The sequence below is a fragment of the Macrotis lagotis genome, chromosome 7 (assembly GCF_037893015.1).
Source record: "Macrotis lagotis isolate mMagLag1 chromosome 7, bilby.v1.9.chrom.fasta, whole genome shotgun sequence".
NCBI lineage: Eukaryota > Metazoa > Chordata > Mammalia > Peramelemorphia > Peramelidae > Macrotis > Macrotis lagotis.
Genome location: NC_133664.1, coordinates 180,983,688 through 181,006,382, shown reverse-complemented (window position 1 = coordinate 181,006,382; position 22,695 = coordinate 180,983,688). Strand labels below are relative to the sequence as shown.

The following is a 22,695-nucleotide window of genomic DNA, read 5'->3' as shown; positions in this document are numbered from 1 at the left end:
CAATGTAATGTGACTTGTAATTAGGTTGCAGTGGACTCATGAGGGAAAGCATGGTTGCCAATTTTGATGTCCAGCTTATTCTTAGATCAAAGTTGTCCAAATGAAAAAGTTATGACAATGATTTATTTGTACTCACCTTTAAATGTGATCAACTTTAAAAGTAATCAACGATAAGTTTCATATCAGGACCTAGCATCCTTCTGCATTCAATTATGCCTCCTTGTTAAACAGCCACAGAAGCATTATTGGCTTTGAGATATTTTTTTTTGTGTAACTATTAAGTGTATCACTTTGGTGCTAAATAGGGGAAAAATCTGATGTACAGTAAAAGGAAGTTAAAAAGGAAGATTAGGAAATAACAGACTTCAAAGTTGTCTTCATTTGAAGAACTCAATCAAGTAATGGAGGCAATCTAACCTATTCTTAGGAAAAGTTCCACTCCCAAGTTACACCAAGCTGACAAAATTCAAATAAATGGTTACATATACACTACTAATTCATTGTTTCAATTCAATCAATTAAGGGACAGGATTCTGGAGGGGACATGGTAGAACATTTTAGTGGTGCTGTGGTAATGAAATTAAAAAACAAAGCAAAATAAAGTAATATGGGGTAGTTTATGATAAAACTATTTATCCAATTATATGATCATTAAAGCTGTGAAATGGTGTTATGATGAGGCAATTAGGGTGGCACATGGACTTTAGAATCTGGAAGACATGAGTTCAAATCTAACCCCCAGCTACTTAGTAGTTGTGTGATGCTGGGCAAGTCATTTAACCTTTGTCTGTCTTAGTCCCCTCAACTGTAACATGCAGATTAGTTTTACTTCCTAGAAGTGTTGCAAAGAGCAAATGAAATAATATCTGTAAAAAGTATCTAGCTCAAAGTAGTCATTTGACAAATGCTTATTCATTTACCTATTCCCCTTTCCCAGTTCACCTAATAATAGAGGTATCCTGCTTTTGGGAGGAAACATCTGGCATTCCCTTATCACTTGAGTGAGAGTAGCCTTTTTTCATCTGCTACATGGCCAGAACAGGTACATCTTTAAAACAACCATATTGGGAATCTCTGTCTCTTTTCTTTTTCCCATGGTGGCCAGAGTGGGTTAAGGTTATACCATTAAGTGACTGGGTAGGGTGAAGGGCTGTCTTCTCTTCTCTAACCCTATGACCCTGAGAGGGCTTTGGCACTGAAGTTTTATTTTAGTTAATTTTGTTTCCTGAGTTCTAGGGGCAGGAGATTTGGCTATGGCTAGATCCTTGGAGGCAGGATTCTAGGTTGCACATATAGTAGTCAACCTAATAGGGAGACTGAGAAGCCAGAGTCCAAGGGAAGGTTTTGGATTTGAAACTTGGTGGGTCTGTAGTAAATTGGAACTGAGCTAAGCCCTGAATCTAATCTCTTCTTCCTGCCTTTCCCTGTCACCTTTCCCCTGGGATGGTGTACTGTATGAGAGTGATTATGTCCCCAGGTATAGAAGTAAATATTCCTTTATAAAAGCCAATCTGAATATTAATTAAATGGAACTAGAGTATAGTGGACCCCCTGAAATTATTCGAGTAATTAATTACATTAGTAAGGACTGGAGTGAATAGTAGAGTCTAGATACTCTTACAAGGACACCAGAAAACCCTGGAGGAGGAGTAAAATGTAACAGCATTGGGGGCCAGGGTGATAACTATTACAGAAGTTTTTGGTTCATTGGTTTGACAGCAGCAACTATTCACCAAAGGCATTAGAATATCCGACTATAGACCCTTCATTTAGAGGGTGGGATTAGTATGGTTCAGTTGAAAGATGCTGGAATTTGAATCCCTGCCCTGAAATTAATTAGACGTGTAATTTTGGGCAAATTTCTCTGGTCCATGGTTCCTTCATCAGTAAAATTAAAGAGTTAAGCTAAATAACCTCTAAGGTCCCTTCCAGTTCTAAATCATTGATTCTATGATGAACTAAAAAGTCGGAACAATTGTTGGACCAGAAATTCATTGGCTCTTTGAATACTTAACTGCAAACAGAAATTATGAAGTCCCTTCACTTCCAAATTCAGGTTTAATCCATAAAAACCTGCATATCTCATAGAAGCAAACTGTGAAGCTGAAATATTTTTATTAGGAACATTATTGAATTTTTGGCTCAAGAGAGTCAAAATAATCAATGAAACACAGAGAACCATAAAAAGGTTAGAGCTAGAAATGACCATGAAAATTATCTAGTCCAGTAGGCTCATTTTGCAGATAATTTGGGCCCAGAGAAACTGTTACTTGCTCAGAATCACACAACCAGTTAATGGCAGAGAATGAACTTAACCCAAATTCGGGGCCTCTGTGTCCAGGGTTTACTCCACCATATCATGACAAAAAAAATAACTAGTTTCTGCCTTGTAACAAATATATTTTTAATATCAAATAATGTAGCTTTGTCAGTGGTGCATTACTTTTTTTCTTTCTTCAAAAGTCAGCTTGTTCTTTTGGAAGAAGGGAGTGTCTATGATCTATATGCTATTATCTTCTTAAGTTTATGTGCAAATCTAAGCAATGAAGTAGGCCAATGACTCTTTGTGTCATCTGATGTTTTATTGGTTTTCAAAATTGCAAAGACATTGGCTTTTTTCCAACTTTAAAGAAATTTGTTGCTTTCCAGGCATTTAGGCCGTAAGCCATCGTTTTAAATTTTTTTTTTATTGTAGTACCAAACATAGTTATAAATTCTGGGAATATGCATTTAGTCCAGTACTTGCGGTTCCTTGATGACTTTAAATGTCATACAAATCTTATTTGTAGCAATGAGAGCACTAGGTAAAGGTTGATATTGGCCAAATCAAGTCATTCACAAGTAAAGGTTGATATTGGCCAAATCAAGTCATTCACAAGTCAAATGAATATTAATTTCCCTCCAACTAGGAAAAATTGGGATGAAATATAAAGAAAAGACAAAATTCAGATAGATTTACAAGAAAAAGTGATATATAGACTTGGAAAAACTTAGGATCTATTCATAGTCCAATCTGTGACCTGCTACTTCTAATAGCCCTTTAAACCTGCTTGTCTTCAACATTCAGAAGATTCTTTTTTGTTTTTGTTTTTTTGTTTGCAAGGCAATGGCATCAAGTGATTTGCCCAAGGTCACACAGCTAGGTAATTACTAAGTGTTTGAACTCAGGACCTCTTGACTCCAGGGCCAGTGTTCTATCCACCCCACCACCTAGCTGCCCCAGAAGAGTCTTTTAAATATTTTACTGCTATTTGTATAAAGAAGCAACAAGATTGCAGGGAGTGATAGACACTTTGGAAATGATGTGTCTCTGGTAGGCAGGAATTGAGTGGGCACAACAAAACCAAGAGAAAGGAATTAATTACCTTATGGGAAAAGGAACAGGAATCAACTGATCCTAATTTGGTTCAAGAAAAAGTTCTCTTGATCTTTTACCTTATATGGGAAGTTTTCCCCAAAATATGCAAGACAATTTGAACAGGAAAAATTTTAGCTTCATTATTCCTCATTCTAGCTCATAGATGATACCAAGAAATGCCTAGAGAACTAATAAATATTATAGGATTATCCTTTTAAGGAATTTCTTGATTTGAGGGATTTTCCACTTCAAGAAAACCTACATAGTAGCATTTGTGAAAGGGGGCTGGTTACTCACATGAAATGTTCTCTGGGATGTTAGCTATGTTTTATCTACATAGCTAATCTTACAAAGCATTTCCCTAGGAGTCTGCTTGCTTCACTGTGACTTTTGGTTGGGCTTCCTTCCTTGATCTCCTAATTCTTTGCAAAAAGTAGGGGTGCAATTTTCCCTTGCAGAGGGAATGCTTTCCTGCCCTGAATTAAATATGGTCAATAACTTTAGAGGCACATCTTCCAACTCCCAAGGAATCAAGTGCCTGTTAACAGAGGGGGACAGCTCTGAGTAATCTCAAACAGTAAATGAGCCTTGTCAGAAGCAGAGCTATCTTGGTCCCTTTCTAGAGGTTCTTAATTTGAGGTCTCTAAACTATATCTCTCCATCTCTCCATCTATCTGTCTGTCTATCTATCTATCTGTAAAACTAAATACATATACACATATGTATATCTGATATAATATAGTGATATCTATATGTATATAGACAATTGTATTTCAAAATAATTGCTTTACTTTGTAATCCTATTTATTTTATTTTATATATTTAAAAACATCAGCCTACTGTCCAAAAGGTTTAAGAACCTTTTCTCTAAGTATGGATTCACATTCAGAGGATCTTAGAAAAGCTTTACAATTCAAACCTTTTTTAGGGATGACACTAACACTAGTATTCCAATTAGCTCAGATTTGATTTGGGGACAAAATAGGGTACTCTAAAGTCATTGAACAGTTAGCAAAGGGAGGTTTATTTAGACCTAATATAGAAAGATAAGAAACAAGTATACAGTGGTAATTAGCTTCCATAGAGCAGTCCTTATGGAAACTGGTCTTCACCAAGACTGAGGGACCCTGATCACATGGAAGGAAAGCTTAGGGTTCCTGGATTTTTTTTTTCTTACCTCTGAACCAATCTCAATTACATGTTCTACTGGTTCTATCATATCATTGTTCCCCCAAATGACCCAGGAAATTTTTTTGGTACTTTAACCTGTAGTCTCTCTCTGGTTCCTGCTCTTTTGTTTATTCTTTTGGGCATATACTGTGGTTCACCAAGTTTGAGTTCCCTATTTCTCTAGAGTAAGAGTCAGAGTAAGGCACAGATTCTTCCTCAGGACCCAAGCATGGGTAAATGATCTTAAGCCTCAGTCCTTCACTATGTGAACTCTGCCTTCTAGGGCATCTGTATCTTGGGAGCTGGGGCAAGATGGCAAAGCCTTCCCAAAACCCACTTCTTATATCTCACTCATGTTTTAGTCTTCATAATTTATAATATTTTATGATTCATAGAACACAACTGTCTGCTCACAGAACCTGACAATCTGTGTGCAACTTTTAAAAGCTAAAAAGGAACATTGGTCACATGTAATCATTTTATCCAACTTGACATTTCTTATGCCCCAAAGGGATAGTTTGCAAAAATGGTTTCTGAGATCAAGAGTCACATTTAATAGTAATACTTTCCACCTGCTGCCATGTATCCTCAGAATATTTTCAGGGGTTTCTTTCTTTCATCCAAGACTCTCTGGGCACTTCACAAACAGTAATTAAGACTCAGACCTCTTTGAAGTTGGTGCTATACCCTTACAGATGGATAAACTGTAGAAGGAAGAGATTAATCAAGCAAGTCCAACTCTACATGGTAATTCCATGGCAGAGCCAAGAACAGAATCCAGGATAACTACTTCCTAGTGCTTTGTAGAAATACTAAGGAGATACCTGATAACCAACTGCTTATAATTCAGTTAGAATATGTAGCTTTTAGTGAAAAAAAAACTATCACCCTCTATTTTTTGAACTTTCTGGATAAAGAGTATCCAACTAACTTTTGTCAAAAAAAATCAATTTTAGGTTGGATATGTGTACATCACACATGATAATAATGTTATTTGAGACTAACTGAAGTCTCACTTAACATGTTTGGGATTGTTTCTTTCTTTTTGTTTTTTGCAAGGCAGTGGGGTTTTAAATGACTTGCCCAAGGTCACACAGCTAAGTGTATGAGTCTGGATTTGAACTCAGGTCCTCCTGACTCCAGGGCCAGTGCTCTATCTACCGTGCCACCTAGTTACCCCTCACCTCACTTTTCAATTGTGTTCTTCTTCACCTTGGCTCTGCTAAGGATTTTCTCCTAATGAAATCCCTATGATTTAATGAAAGTTCTACATTAAAGTAATACAAGACTACTATTCTTCATTTAAGGCCTATATTGTAAAAAGTACATTGCTTTAATATATTGATGAATAATTGGTTGGCTGGAGGGTGAAAAGGACAATCAGTGGGATTCGGTTGGGAAAGTGAAAAGGAATTAGGGGAGTAAAGTAAAAATTAACAATAATCCTCCAAAAGAGATTGTTTATGCTGTTGCATTGTTTGCTGTTCCTCAATTTTCTGATTATTAGTTCCTTGTACAAAAATGGTTTACACTTTTAAAAAATCCCTTTCAATACCTTGCATAGTGCTTTACAATAGTACTCAATAAACTCAATAAACATTTACTTGACTGACTGAAGACTTGACTATACAGGTCATTGAAGGGAGTAGAGACAAGTGTTTGCTTTTCTTTGTATCTCTACCATTTCGAACAAGGTCTGGTACATGGGAGATGGTTAATAAATACTAGTTGAATTTGTTTAAACATACACACACACACACACACACACACACACACACACACACACACACGTTGGTAGTGGAGGCAGCCTGTTCAGAAATAGAACAACTCTGAAGAAGAAAAAAAAATAGGGACATAAGATATTCAAAAGTAAAATTAGATAGGGGAGAGAGGATGAAGAAGAGAACATATTGGGGAGAAAAAAGAACATGGAAAATTCTTAAGCCAGAATGGCTATAAATGGGTCAGGATAAAATCTGATATAAAGAATAACAAGCTAAAAATTAAATTCCAAAAGTTTATTTCTAAGGATAAAGCCCATTACTTTGCAAATCCATTATTTGTTCTTTTGGCCAGAGCATAGTCACCAAACATACTCACTGAAAGATGGGGGGATGGGCAAAGCTAGGTTGCAAACTGAGAAACAGACTTATTTCTCTATATTTCTATGCTGGAGTCTAGGTCTTTTCCCCTACCTGTAACCATGGGTACCAGGGCCTCTGTAGCTCTGATAAGAATGCTGCGTTGCTGCCACACAATTGCAGGAGCTATGTGGGTACCATCTATGCTATCTTGGCTGGAGCTAAGAGAGTTCCTGCTAATTTCCTCCAAGTTTATTCTCTCTTTCAGTATTCACTGCAAGGTTTTAGTTCTCAGTTTCTTTCCCTTTCTGGAGTAATAAACTGAAATTCATATTGTATTTTTACTCCTAGTTTTCACTGGATGGTATTTTTCCCTTAACCAAAGCCCTTAGGAAAGTGTCTCTCTGTAAGACTCTTTAGACTGCTTTGGGAAAGGCATCAAGGACTATTGAAACCTGGGAGCATCTAACTAAGCAGTAGTTACAAGCACTTGGTTTAGAGTCAGGAAGTCCTCAGTTCAAAATAGATCTCAGATACCATGTGACCCTGGGCAAGTTACTTAACCCTGCTTGCCTCAGTTTCCTCAACTGTAAAATGAGCTGGAGAAGGAAATGACAAAACAGCTATAAAACAAAGCTATTTTTTTAGCTTTGCTCTACCATCTCATGGGGATGGTTGAAATGAGTGTTTTGACTTAAAGTTTCTAAAGTTTGAAAGTCAAACCAGAGTTTGGAGTCTAATATATATGGAGAGAAAAGAGTCTAATATGAATATATATATTTGTTTTATATATACACAAATACATACATAATATATAATAGATGTATATTTGTTTTATATACATAAATTAAAATAGGGACCCACTAACATATATGTCTAATATGTACAAGTATGTATATATATATATATGTGTGTATATATATATATATACACACATATATATATATATATAGAAACAGGGATCCACTGTGGCTTTTTTAAACAAAACATGACAAAAATACTTATACTGTTATGTGAAATGATTTTGTTGGTGTGGTAAATGCCTCCATCAATGAAGATCACAAGGGGTGGCTAGGTGGCACAGTGGATAAAGCACTGGCCCTGGAGTCAGGAGTACCTGGGTTCCAATCTGGTCACAGACACTTAATAATTACCTAGCTGTGTGGCCTTGGGCAAACCACTTAACCCCATTTGCCTTGCAAAAACCTAAAAAAAAAGGTGCAGATCACAACCTATCTCTTAATTTGTGATTCTTAGGGAGTCATTTGCCCATAGTATTGGAGGGCAGCAAGTTAATAGTGGCAAGAACCCTGGATTTAGGAGTCACAGGATGAGAGTTTGAATCCAAGCTCTCCATTTACTACTCATTTATTCTTGGACCAGTTACTTCATTTCTCTGGTTCTGTTTACTTTTCCCTAAAATAAGATTACAGTAGGTGATTTCTAAGATCCTTTTCTGCTCTATAATTCTCTGATTATGTGATAATGGCATGAAGGATGGTTTATTATAGGAAACATTGGAGATACGGAGGTCAGCCAGGTGTCTTACAATAATCCAACTATAAGGAAACCAAGATTTAGATTAGGTTGGCAGGTGGGGAAAGTGAAGGGACAGGGACTAGGCCTATTCTAATGGAACTGTGGCTTAGGGGGAAAGAAAACTCATTTTGATCCTAATTCTCTTAACTGTATCATGTTGGACAAATCACTTAGCTTTCTCTAGTTCTCAGTTTCCACATCACTATGGTTACAAGATTGGATGATTTCTAAGGTTTTTTGACATCTTTGGGGTTCTGAAAATCTCAGCTAAGTAAAGACTACTCTAGACATGAGCAATGGAGTTTTCTATTTCCTCCCTCCTCTGTCATTCCTTTTTTTCCTTAGTGGCGAATGCAATTTAATAAATTTATTACCTCAGATATTCTAGGCTCTGCTTAAGTGTTATCTATCCTTACATATGGATATAGCTATATAAATATGGATATATTTTATGTAAGAATATAGATATCCTTACATATCTATACCTACATATGTGGAAGGACCTGCTAGTTATATTGGTTCAATCAGGTCTTTTGCCCCTAAGCCATAGTGATCACCCTTTGTAATGTACTCTTCAAAAAAAAATGCATTTATCACTCTAGAAACTAAAGGGAAACAGAATTCTAACTAGGATTAGGCAATCATGACTTTTTCCCACGATTCACAGAATTAAGGAGATGGGTGCCAAAAACTTAAAGCTATAGGCATTGGGGGGACAGCCATGGGTTCATTCACAGGATACAATCCCCTATAGTAGCTTCCCCACACCCAGGTAAAAGGTGGTCCCTCTTTGCCACCCTTCATCAATCGCTCTAGATCCTTCGGCACACATGGTGCTTGACCATGGGGCTGGATCTGCCTCTAAACAGCATCACTTTTACACCAGGCTCTGGTGACCCCAAAGCCAACCGCGCGGCCCCTCCTCCCCGCTCCCCAGGAAGGCCCAGCACACAGGGACATCCAGACACGGGGTGAATGCTCGCGAAATTTATTAAGTGAAAAGGAAACACAGGCTTGGCACGTCCGAGATGGTTCCATTATCCTGTCCGTGAATGGGTTCAAGGCTAGGAAAGCTCACCCGGGTGTCAAGGAGGACAGGACGGTCCTCTGGCTTTGTGTGCAACGTCTCCGGCCAGTCTGGGAAGGGGAAGTAGCGGGTTCAAATCTGGAAGGCCTGTCCATGAGTCCTTGGGTCAGGAACGGAGGGGAGAGAAAACCTTGGGGTTCAAATGTAAATAAGCAACTTGGGGAATTTTTGGGGGGGCAGCGGCCTGGCAAGGGCTGTGCCGGCAGCCGGGGGCGGCTCAGGTGGCGGACGAGGCGGGGCCGGCCGCCGCAGCCGAGGCCATTTCGTCCTGGAGGGCTTCGCTGTACTGGGAGGCCCAGCTGGAAGGCTCCCGGTTCTGGATCTTGGCCACGAAGCGCAGGACTTGCATCTTGCTGGTCTCGTGGGCGGCCCTGGGGCCCCAGAGGAACTCGTACTCCGGGGGGTCGGTGTGGGGCACCCGGGTGTACTCCAGGTACTTCTGGCGCACGAACTCGTCCTTGACCAGCTTCTTCACGTCCCCGAAGGTCTTGTGCCTCTTGTCGGGGTCCACGCGCAGCTTCCTGAGCACGTCCCACACCAGCGCCTCGCGGGCCGCGTTGCCCTTCATGAAGATGAGGCTGAGGATGACCATGAGCAGCCCCATCTTGGCCACGCCCTGGTCCTGGCGCATGCCGTCGCCCTCCAGGCGCTCCAGCTTGTTGACGATGATGTAGGCGTGGTGCTTGGCGTCGATCTCGCGCAGCTGCAGCCCGAACACCTCCTCCAGCGTGCGGCCGGCGCGCTCGATGATGGCCGAGGCCAGGTCCTTGTAGTCCTGCAGGACGGTCTTCACCATGTCGGCCCGCCGGATGGGCACCTTCTTCTGGTCCTTCACCAGCAGGAACTGCACCAGCTCGTTCACCTTCTGCTGCACCTGGGCCTCGGTGCGCTTGGCCGGCCGCCTCGGCGCCTGGGAGGAGGGCCCGGGCCGGGGCTCCTCGCAGCCCTCCTCCATGGCGTCCTCCTCCTGCGAGGGCCCGGCCTGCGCCAGCGCCCGGGACAAGCCGCTGCTGGTGCTGGGGCCGTCGCCCGCGTCGTCGCCGTCGTCGTCGCTGTCGCGGGGGGGGCCTCGGCCTTGCCTCGGCTGCGACATGGCGACCCCCGGCTCGGGACGCGGCCCGGCGGCTGGCCCTTCCGCGCGCCCCCTCCCCCCTCGCGAGAGCCGCGCGCGCGGGCCGCGGGCGTGACGCGGCTCGGCCCCTCTCGGCGCACCCCCCCCCGGCTGGCGGCGCGCCTGCGCGGCGTGCGGGACGTGCGCGCCCCGGCGCTCTGCGTGAGGCGAGGAGGGGGCGGGGCGGCGGCCGGGAGGGACAGAGGCCGAAGGCGCGCGCGGCCCCGCGCCCGGCCGGCCCCGAGCGAGGCTTTCTCGCGGAGTCTCGCGGGAGCACCGCCGCCGCGCGGCCGCGCCTCCCGGCCCCGCCTCCCGTGCCTCAGTTTCCGAGCCTGCCCGCATCGGTTCTGCAGGCCAGGACGCTGGATGCGGGTTCAAATACCGCCTCGTATCTATCTATCTATCTATCTATCTATCTATCTATCTATCTAATCATCTATTTATTTGTTTACTTATTTATTTATCTATCATCTATTTATTTGTTTATTTGTTTATCTATCTATCATCGTTTATTTATCTATCATCTATTTATTTGTTTGTGTATCTATCTATATCTATTTGTTTATTTGTGTATTTATCTATCTGTCTATCACCTATTTATTTGTTTATCTATCATCTATTTATTTATTTGTTTATCTATCATCTATTTATTTTTTGTTTATCTATCATCTATTTGTCTATTTCTTTATTTGTTTATCTATCTATCATGTTTATATGTTTATCTATCATCTATTTATTTGTTTGTTTATTTGTTTATCTATCATCTGTTTACTTGTTTCTTTATCTATCATCTATTTATTTATTTGTTTATCTATCATCTATTTATTTGTTTATTTGCTTATCCGTCTATCATCTATTTATTTGTTTATCTATCATCTATTTATTTTTTGTTTATCTATCTATCATTTATTTATCTGTCTATTTCTTTATTTGTTTATCTATCTATCATGTTTGTATGTTTATTTATCTGTCTATCATCTATTTATTTGTTTGTTTATTTGTTTGTCTATCATCTGTTTATTTGTTTCTTTATCTATCTATCATCTATTTATTTGTTTGTTTGTTTATCTATCTATATCTATCTATTTATTTATTTGTTTGTTTATTTGTTTATCATCTGTCTACCATCTATTTATTTATTTCTTTATCTATCACCTATTTATTTATTTCTTTATCTATCTATCATCTATTTATTCATTTGTTTATCTATCTATTTATTTGTTTATCTATCATCTGTTTGTTTATTTATCTATCTCATCTATTTATTTGTTTATCTATCTATCATCTATTTATTTGTTTGTTTATTTGTTTATCTATATATCATCTGTTTATTTGTTTATCTACCTGTCTACCTGTCTATCATCTATTTATTTGTTTATTTGTTTATCTATCATTTATTTATTTGTTTGTTTATTTGTTCATCTATCATCTATTTGTTTATCTATCTATCTAGCATCTATTTGTTTATTTGCTTATCTATCATCTATTTATTTGTTTACTTATCTATCATCTATTTATTTATTTGTTTGTTTATCTATCTATATCTATTTGTTTATTTGTTTATTTATTTGTTTGTTTGTTTGTTTGTTTGTTTGGCAGTGGGGTTAAGTGGCTTGCCCAAGGTCATTATTAAGTGTCTGAGGTCAGCCCCGCCACCTCTTCTTAATAAGACTGACTTTGAGTGTGACATTTAACCTCCCTGGGCTGCAATTTCAAGCCCAAAGGAACACCGTCAGCCCCATGATTCCAAGGTCCCAGGAAGCCCAGCCAGGGTCAGGAAGTGTGGTATTACCCCTGGAGCCTCGGGACCTGGGTTCAAATCCTGCTTCTTGTTAATCACTGCGACTCTGGGGACAATACCTAACCTCCCTGGGTCTCGGTTTCCTTATCTGGAAAATGAAGTTGGAGTAAGTGAACTTTGAGGTTATTAATCTGTGCTTTGGGGACTTTGTAGCAGCGGGGCTATTTTCTTGGTGTGGCAGAGAGTTTGGATTGAAATCTTTCAGAGCATTCTAAAGTGCTCACCATCCATGGGATCTTGGGCCAATCACTACTTGGGCCAATCCTGGGTCTCAGTTTCCCCATCTGTAAAATGAAAGGGTTGAATTAGGTGACTTTTGGGGTCTCTTCCTATATTCAAGGCGCTAGGGGACACAAAGATATGTATTGAAGATTTTATGCAGAATTGCCTTTCTGATCAGGGATGTCTCACCTTTTCTGATGCTAGTCCAGTCATTAAACATTGATTGGGTACCTGTGCTAAGGATGGAGACATAAAAAAGAAGCAAGATAACTCTTATACTTTGTTTCTTCCCTAAAGATAAGATTTGTCTCTCATCACATTCAGTTTGGATCATTGTATACTATGGAAGCAATGTAAAGAGTGGCAAATTGCCTTCTGTAGGAGGGCGGGGAGGGAAGTAAGGGGAAAAATTGTAAAATTCAAAATAAATGAAAACTTTAAAAGTAAAAAAAGAAAGAAAGAAAATGACCTTTAAAAAAAAAGGAAGGAAAGAAGGAGGGAAGTAAGATTAGGGGAAAAATTGTAAAACTCAAATAAATAAAATCTTAAAAAAAAACCCCCAAAGTATATCAATTCCTTGTTCCAAAGTAAACCATAGATGAATGGAGTTTAGAGTATATGAGAAGATATTTAAAGTTGAATATTTATGGTATAGTGATTTGTTTTTGATTTTGTTGGAAGAACTGCAAATTAATTTTCTCTAAACTGGAGAAAAAAAAGCAAGAGACAGTCTCTGCCCTCAAGAAACTTAAAATGTAATGATACCATTGTGATTTGATTTTTTATGTTTAGGAACTTTGTGTTTAGGAACTTTTTTTGTGTGTTTAGAAACTTTTTTTGGTTAAGCAACTTATCTAAGGTTACACAGACACACAAGTTTTTGAGGCTGGATTTGAATTCAGGTTCTCCTCCAGGATTGGGGCTCCATCCACTTCTCCACCTAGCTTCTCTAAACTCTGTTCCCAAAGAACAGGGAGAACACTGAATCATACTTCTCATCTGTTTTTCAAAGAAGATAATTTAACACAATAATAACACAACAAATAATACAATAACAATAATAACACAATAATAAGACAAAAAAATTAACACTTCTCTGCTTGTTTGTGTTTTGTTCTGAAATTATGCTTTCTTGTGGGTTTTTTTTTTGTTTTGTTTCTTTTTTAGGATTTTGCAAGGCAATGGGGTTAAGTGGCTTGCCCAAGGCCACACAACTAGGTAATTAGTGTCTGAGGTTGGATTTGAACTCAGGTCCTGACTCCAGGGCCAGTGCTCTATCCACTGTGTCACCTAGCCACCTCTTTCTTGTGTTTTTAAAGTGTTTCCTCTATGTTCTTTTATTTCTCTACCACCTCTCCAAAATTCTTTTCTGCCTTACCACTACAAGATACCATTGTCTTTAAGGAGCCTCATCTTTTTTTATCCCAGATGCTCTCTTCCAGAATTCCAACCGAAAGAACTTGGTCTAAATCTTTAACCTCTTGATGCCTTAGTTTCCTTATATGCAAAATTGGGTGATTGGCTCTGGTGATCTCTAATGTTTCATGATTTTAAGATGCTATGACCTCTTTAGGTGTTTCTGTGTGTATGTGTCTATACATCACCTAAGTCTTGGTTTTTAATTTTTAGTTTTGTGATAATAGTTCTCTTAGCATATTATGTATATATATATATATATATATATATATATATATATATATATATATATATTTTTTTTTTTTTTAATTATAGAAACTTTCCCATCCACTCTTCCTCAAATCCATCAGGAAACTAGAACTAAAAGTGATTTGCCCCAAGTCTGACCTTACCCACCTATTGCTCCTCTAGACCCCATTAAGAGAACAATAGATTTAACATTTGTTCATTGAGATATAAAAAAGGATAAATTAAAACATTGCTTAGATTAGAAAATTAGATACAAAGCTCAAGTGAGCTCTAAAGACTCCAAAATGGAAGTTGTTACAGGAACTCTGTTTTCTATAGCATTAGACAGCTGAGTCACATTTGGTCATTTCTGTGCTTTTACAGAAATGAAAGATTTCTACCTGTCTCAATGACGTTATAATAGATTTCTTTTTGCATGAATTTATAATCTGTGCTTTAAGTTTTAGAGAAGGGATTAAGTAATCTGGGATGCATGAACTTGTTTTGATAATTATATTTTGCTTTGATAGCTTTTCCTCTGTAATCTATGTCTTTATATATTTAAAAACATAACTCAGAGATAGGGTCCATATGCTTCATCAGTCTGCCAAAATAGTCCATGACATTAAAAAAAGATTAAGAACCCCTGTTTTAGAGGGAGGGCAGCTGGTTCATTGGATAGGTTAAGAAGTTCTGAATTTTCATCCTACCTAGCTTTGTTTCCCTGGGCAGATTGCTTAAATTCTCTAAGACTCAGTTTCCTCATTTGTAAAATGGAGAGAATAATAGAACCCACTTTACAAGGTTGTTGTGAGAATTAAATGCAATAATTTTTGTAAGGTGTTTTGTAAACTTTAAAGCTCTCTTTAAATGTTGGTTATTATTATTATTAAGACTAGATTTCATCATAGAAAACATAGTGGGGCAATATACCTGGAGCAAGCCTTTCTGGAAGAATGATCTAAATAAATAAACAACAATAATTTTAATAACACTCTATACTTTTATAGGACCTTTCATCAGGGATCTCAAAGCACGTTATTAACATTAACTCATTAATCCTCACAAACACCCCTGTGAGGGAAGATTAAGTATTAAGTTGCAATGATTATTGCTGTCATTATCCTTCAAACAATTCCAAGCTGTGCTGTGGCTGAACTGGTACACTTTGACGGATTTTTAATAAAGGGACTTGAATCTTTTTACCAATACTGCTAAACAATGCTTTAATTTTTCCCCCTTTTCATATTCCTCACTGAATAAATATTAAATCTGCTGTTCTCTTGATGGGGTCATCAGGAGCATTAGGTGAATAACATCAGACTTGGGGCAAATCACTTTTCTTTCCAGTTTCCTTGTTGGAAAGATTCCATATAGATCCAAGTCTCTGAAATTGAGCCCTGCTTTTATTTTTAAATATGAGTGATGACTATGACTTCAGCCCTTATCTCTTTAGGTAAGGGCTGGAGAAGTTTCACTCTACATGCAGCATCCTGTTTGTTCTGATACCATTTAAATATGAACAGTGTCCTTAATACCAAAGCATCTTAGACCTGAGTACAATTGGTTTCATCGTTTACATGTAACTACATGTCAACTCTTGTGTTGTGGAATTGTACAGGTACAGTCCTATCTATATATCCATGGAACTGACATCACCTCAGTACCCCTGCTAAAGAAGAATTAGGTTACTCCATATATTAGGAAGAATAATAATCAGTAAGGGAGGGAAGCTCACAAAACCAAGGCCCATAGAAACTCAAATCAACTGCCAATAGAAATCTGATGGGTTGAAATTGTGCTCAAGAACCTATTTGTACTCATGCATGTTTGAGCTTTAATTATTTTTTTTAATTCAATTTCATTCTAGTTTTCATTCCAGATTTTCTCCTTTTCTCCTACCCTCCTCCACCCATTGAGAAAGCAAGAAAAATAAAAACCTTTACAAGATATGAATGACATACAAAATAATTTTCTGAAAGCTACCTATTTATATTCATCTTTTAAAAGATCATGATATACTTGACATTAGTAAATATTAATATGAAATATTCAAATTGAATGTGGAACAAATCTTCAATTAAAATCGTAATTTATTGCTAATTTTAAATAGAAGAAAAATTTACATTTTTGAACAAAATAAAAACATGAAACAAATTTATGACTGATTTTGAAGTTCTATTGTCTTTGAGTTTCTTTTTTTAATATTTTTTGTCAGTATGTGTACCGTTTTTATCTTTCGATCTTCCTTTTTTTTTGCTATTACAATAAAACTTCAGTAAATACTTTTTTTGTACAAATGAGTCTCCCCCCCTTTTATTTTAATAAAATGTTTTTGGAAAAAAGTTCTAACAGGGATTTTACTGGGTCAAGAGGGATCATCACTTTTGTGACATGTCTATTGCTATTTTGCTTTCCAATGACAAAATAATAGATTTCCTCTTTCACTGTAGTTTTACTGAAGTTGATTTTTATCCTTTCTTTTACAATTTTTTGCCAATTTAAATAGATTGTGACATATCCTGAAGTCATTCTGATTTTCATTTCTTTGATTATTAAAGAATTTAAACATCTTTGTATTGAATTTTTGATTTTCTCTTTCCAGTTTGTTTACTCTTTCTCATTTAGATTGCAAATTCCCTCTTTTTGTATTCAGTGTTCAAGATGTTTTGGTATACTGTGGGTGTCCGTTACTTGAGAGAATATAGGAAAATAACCAATATTTGTTGTGATGAGAATGCAGGGAATGCATGTATGGCATAACTGAGTAGTGGACAAAAGTATAGAAGGATAAAGTAGGTGAAAGAAAGAAGTTTAAAAAAATATCTTAGAAGAGAAGTACAGGCTATCTTGATTACTGAAAGGAAGGATCCTTTATTCATCCAAATCCATTCTTTAATTCAGTAAATATTATGTACAAGACAATAAGCTGAGTGTTCTCAAGGATACAAAGATGAATAAAGATGATTATTAATTCCTTGTCTTCAAGGGGATTAAAATTTAACTTGGGGGATGTAATTATTGTATAATGCAATATGTACAAAATGCCTTGAGTGGTACCAAAAACTATAGAAGTTTAAAGCAGTGAGATAAATCACTTGAGGCAGAGTTGTTCAGGGAAGACTTCATTGAAAATGTGGCATTTGAATTTAAGGATGGAATATGAAAAGGATAAGGATTAAGAATGAAGGATGGAGAAGGTTTGGATAGGCAAAGATGGAAAGGAGGACATTGCAGATAGAGTGAATATCACAAACAATCAAGGGAATATTTAATTATGAACCTGGTTCCCTCTTCCCATGTCTCTCTAATCCAGGAATTCTTAACTCTTTTGTATCATGGACACCTTTGTTTGTCTGGTAGAGTCTATGGATACCTTCTCAGAATAATCTTACTGAAGACATAAAATAAAATATATAGACTTGCAAAGGAAACCTATTAGATTGAAATAAGAATATAATTTACCCATAAAATTCAAGGATCCCCTGCAGGTTAAAAATCCCTGCTCTAGTCCCTGTAGCTGGGGTCATAACTAACATTTGTATGTATAGGTAAAGAAAATATCAGCACCCATTGATTCATAGCTGCATTAAAATAGCTTTGCTGCTTGTACTGCTTTCATTTTTTGTATCCCAGTTTTATTAACTGGACGCTCAGCTTATTCTTTGTAGCCATGTTTCTATCTAGCTCTCTGTTTCCCTAGTAACCAGATGAATATGTCTTTTCCTTAGTATATGAGTTTGAGATATTATGGGTGACTGTTACGAGTAATAGATGAAAAAATCCAATGTGCAACCATTCTGATGGGGGCTAAAATGAAATGAACCTTTGGAGTTGTGGCAAACTCAGAAAACTGTGAGTATCATTCATGTGAGTGTTGCTATCCATGAAAATGTTCCCTGAAGACAGGTAGACTAAAAACTGTAGGTCAAATACTGTGTCTTTAAGGGAAATGAAGGAGGTCAGTAAATGAGAATGATAGAGATATTGGTCATGTGCTATAGTCTATTGAATGATGTGAATCTCAGATGATTTTATTAAAGTTTGGATAAATTTAACTTTGAGACTTGGAATGTTTGAACCAAATGGAGACCAAAGAGTTTGATGGTCATTCCAAGAATATGGAGCATATGTGAAAATGTCAGAGAAGTTTTCTGAGGAATCCAGAGGAGGGAAAAATGGTAATTTTGCATGAAAGGAGATAGAGATTATTATAGGCTTAATAAGGAAATCAGCATTTATTAAGTGTCTATTATATTGTCTGGAATTGTGATAAATGCTTTACAAATAATATTTCATTTAATTCTCACAACAGCCCTTTGAGGAGGGTACTTTTATTATAGAGGTTAACTGACTTGCCCAGGGTCATATAGCTATTAAGTGTCCAAGGTTGGATTTAAATTCATTTTCCTGACTCTGGGTCCAATGATCTGTCCACTATGCTACTTAGCTGTCCCTTATTTTTTTTAATAAGGAAACTAAAATGAATAGCAGAAAAAGGAGAGTTATAGGAAGCTAAGGATATACTTCTAATCTTTTTTTTAGTTTTTCTTTTGCAATGCAATGGGGTTAAGTGACTTACCCAAGGCTACACAGCTAGGTAATTAATTATTAAGTGTCTGTGGCCAGATTTGAACTCAGGTACTCCTGACTCCAGGATCAGTGCTCTATCCACTGTGACACCTAGCTGCTCCTATACTTCTAATCTTAATAGAATTTAGAAGGCATCTTGTAAATCTTGAATTGGATGTTCAGTAACCATCTTAAGCTCAGTATGCTCAAAAAAAGAATTCATTGGCTTTCACCTTAAGTATTTGCCTTGTCCCCATTACTGTTAAGGATTCCACCATCTTCCTGGTCATCAGGTTTGCAACTTGAGTGTCATCCTTGACGGCTCATTCTATCATCACCAAATCTACTGATTTTACCATTGCAATATCTCTCATATAAGAGCTGCATTTTTCCTCTCACTTGGTGCCACCCTGATGCAGGCCTTCATCATTTCATACCTGGAGGTGGGGCTTTGCTGTCTCAAGTCTCTTCCCAACTTAGACCATTTTCACTTAAATATCAAAGTGGTCTTTCTAAACTATAGCACTGTCTAATCATATCACCCTTTTACCCAATAAACTCCAAGATCAAATATGAAATTCTGCTTGGTCTCAAAGTGATATGCAACCTGCCCCATTCCCAAAAACTTTTCAAGTCTTCTTACACTTTAGTCCCCTCCCTGAACTCATGTTCTAGTGACACAGTTCTCTTTCCTATTCCATGAACCAGACATGCCATTTCCCTACTCTTGACACCTTCTCTGACTGTCCCCCTGTCTGGAGCATTCTCCCTTCTTGTCTTACCTCCTGGTTCCCCTCTACAGCGACAGTTTTTTTACTGGTATTTTCTTATTCCTCCTCAATGTTATGCTTTCCCTCTGAAATTTCCTCTGTCTTATCCTGTCTATATCCCATTTGTATGTTGTGTTTGCATGCTATCTCACCCCTCATTAGATTGTCAGGTCCTTGAGACCGGGGACACATTTTTGCTTTTCTTTGTATCCCTAGTACTTGGCATATAAAAGCTTCTTGTTGACCTGAAAGAAGAAAACCATATTTAGGAGAGTATAGTGGAAATGAAGTATAGAACAAACATTGCTAAAAGGGAAAAATGGTTTTTAATATTAATTTTGAAGTTAATATTGAAGGATCTTATAGGTAAATTAGAAAGACATAGAAATTAGAAAAGCAGACCATATCCCCAAAATGCATTTAATGCCTGTACAACATAATACATTTGAAGGCTATGAATAGGAAAATGATGAGAGAAAGAGTGAGATGGTAAGGAGAAAAAGACCAGTTGTTATAGAATGAATATGGTGGAATAAACATTTTATGTGTTGGTTTTACAACAAATAGGGGATGAAGGAGAATAGGACTAGAAACAAGGGTGAGAACTCTAACCATATAATTTCAGTTTTCTCTTTGAAGGAATTGACAAGATCTTGGGTAAAGATGGAAAAAGGATGTATGAGGAAAAGCCATTAGGAGTCAAAACTGGAGAAGAGTCATCTTGGGTCGTAGGCGGAGGGTTCAATCAGAGAAGCTATTTAGTGGAGAGAATGGCAAAGTTCAAGAGAGAAATTCATTGAGGTTTAATAATTATAGCATATACAGTAAAAGATAAATATCTACTCTATATATTACATCATTGTTAAATCTCACGAATTTTAAATATAATTAACACTTAATAACTCCTCAGATTTAATAATAATAGTTATTGCATGGGAATTGTCTACAAATTAATATAAACCTATTTATTTAGGGTTACCAAGCAGGTAATAAAAGGTGTGTATTTAACTAAGGTGGTAAATTTCAGCACACAAGGGTGTGTTATTATATAGTTCACACAAGTTAAATGATCATTAAATCCATTTAACATGATGCCAGCTAAAAGAAGTCTTGCCACGTATAACCTGTGTTTCAGAGGTCTCCTTCTGACACGGAAAACTGGGGTTAGTGGGATTTTTCGCTTCTCTGGCTTATTGCCCTGCTCTTTAGCAGGGTTACAGATCTAGAAAGGAGGCTAGAGTTCTAGCCTAAGCCTTTCATTTTGCAGATGAGAAAACTGAGGTGTAGAAGATGTGAAATGATGTGTCCAAGGCAAGATGTGCAGGGCCACGATTAGAACCTAGGTCCTAGAATCCCAACTCCTGCTCCCTTCCCAGGGCCCTGCGCTGCCTTCCCACTCAGGTAATTTCCTGTCTGACATCATCAGTGTAGTCAGTCTCCTGACTTTTGTTCAGGCTTTTTAAAAAAGGCTCAAAGAATGAACAGTTTTATTTTTTTCTTAAGTTATATCAAATAAAAATCATATTACACCCCCAGGGAGGCAGCCCTTCCCCAGAAACTTTTATAATTTAAACAATTTACAGCACATACATTTTGTGGCTCTCCAGTAAATCCATCCCTTCTCCATAGTATTTGGTCTTGCCTTTTATTATATCAAATCTTTCCTATCGGTCCTCAAGTTGATCAGATGACAATTTATGTTTTTAAGTTCATTTTCTAGCTGCTAGAGCCCACCCCAGTTCCTCTGCGCAGTATCCCTGAAGTTTTCTCAGAGCCTTTGAGACTGATGACATTTTCCTTTTCTTTATACTGATTTAAAAAAAAAACCATTGAATAAAATTCATTGGGTATTAAAGCTTGAAGCAACAAGTTGGGTGGGAACCTTTACTGAGATGATTCCACTCTAAAAGTTTTTCTAATCTGCATAGACATTTTACTTAAAAGCTGATGCTAGTTATATCATAGAAGAAAGAGTTTAGGTTTGGAGCCAGAGGATCTCAGTCTGAATCCTGATTGCCACTTGGGATCTATGTGGCCTTAGGAAGGAAACACAACTCCTCTAAAACGAAGGACTTGGACTCATCTTCATCAACCTTCCCAGCTCTAGATTTAGGATTCTATTATCCCTTCTTACTATTTTCTGGTGGCAATCTTTTAGTTTATCATCCAATAGATGGTATTTTCCCTCAAAAGTTGAGGAATGTTCTCAGAGTACCACCTCCCTGGCAATGGAATAGGGGGCCCAAAGGAGTTTACTTTTGTAGCAACAACAAAGGCCCCCAACCTTGTTGTGTGTGTGTGTGTGTGTGTGTGTGTGTGTGTGTGTGTGTGTGTGTGTACAAGAACAAGTTTTTACCTATTGGGATTAAACTTAACCTTTAGAAGCACTTGGGAGCTTCTCACTTTCCTACCAGTTGGGACCTCATATATCTCTCTATATCATTTGCCTGATATGTTGTCCTGAGCTGAGCCATTCTGAAAGAATTTTGACATTTCTTCAAGAAAATGATAGCACCAGGAAAAAACAACAGTGGGAAACAAATGGAATTGATTCTGGGTGGAATGGCAGTGGAAGAAAAAAGAATTCTTGAATTGAGGCAAGAAATTCTGAGACCATGTCAAGGACTGGGTTGAGTTAAAAATTGCAGGAATAGAAAAGGGGGGCAGTGAGGCCCATACATTGCAAACTTCTTTCATTGGTATTGGGAGTCATGGACTGAAAAAATGGGGTGAAGGGGAGTGGCAGAAATAAGTTGTTTTGCTGCCTCAAGTCTGAAGTGATCATATAGAAGCAATTAGATAATATGTGGATAGAGAACCTGGACTTGCATCAGAAAAAAAAAACTTGAGTTTAAATCCTGGCTCAGACATCTAATAGCTGTGTGACCCTGGACAAGTCACTTAATCTCTGCCTCAGCTTCCTTACAGGGATAATAATACTTACCTTAGAGAAAATAAAACCTACTTTGCAGGGTTATTTGTCTTTTTTTCTCGAGGACCATGACACCAGGAAGGTATTGTGAATTAGCTTTGTGAGGCAGGACTGTGCAAAGTCACCCAGCCTCACTCTTTTGGAGCTATCTGGGTCCAGTGGCAAGATATAGATCTGGATGACTGGTGATGGCCCGAATATAGTGGGAGACCTTGGCACTTTTAAGCTAAGGTCATTCCCAGGTTTCAGTTTGAGGAATACCATTTGGTGATTAAGGCTAGATAAGAATAAAGGAGGCAAAGAATGGCTTTTTTTTTAACCTAGTCCAAAAAAAAAATTCATTCTGGAAGGTGAAGACCCTCAGGGTTTCTGGCCAAAACATAAACTCACTCTGAGCCATCAAGGCTC

At 38.0% G+C, this 22,695-nt stretch overlaps 1 protein-coding gene across 1 annotated transcript in view; it reads right to left on the bottom strand.

Moving 5' to 3' along the window:
• Positions 1–9,359: 9,359 nt before the first annotated feature.
• Positions 9,360–22,695, bottom strand: part of LOC141494211 (melanoma-associated antigen E1-like) — a 28,228-nt gene continuing 14,892 nt past the window's right edge. Inside the window, exon 4 of the mRNA XM_074195307.1 lies at positions 9,360–10,693. Coding sequence (XP_074051408.1) covers positions 9,453–10,693 — 1,241 coding nt within the window. The 3' untranslated portion in view covers positions 9,360–9,452. The remainder of the gene's footprint in view (positions 10,694–22,695) is intronic.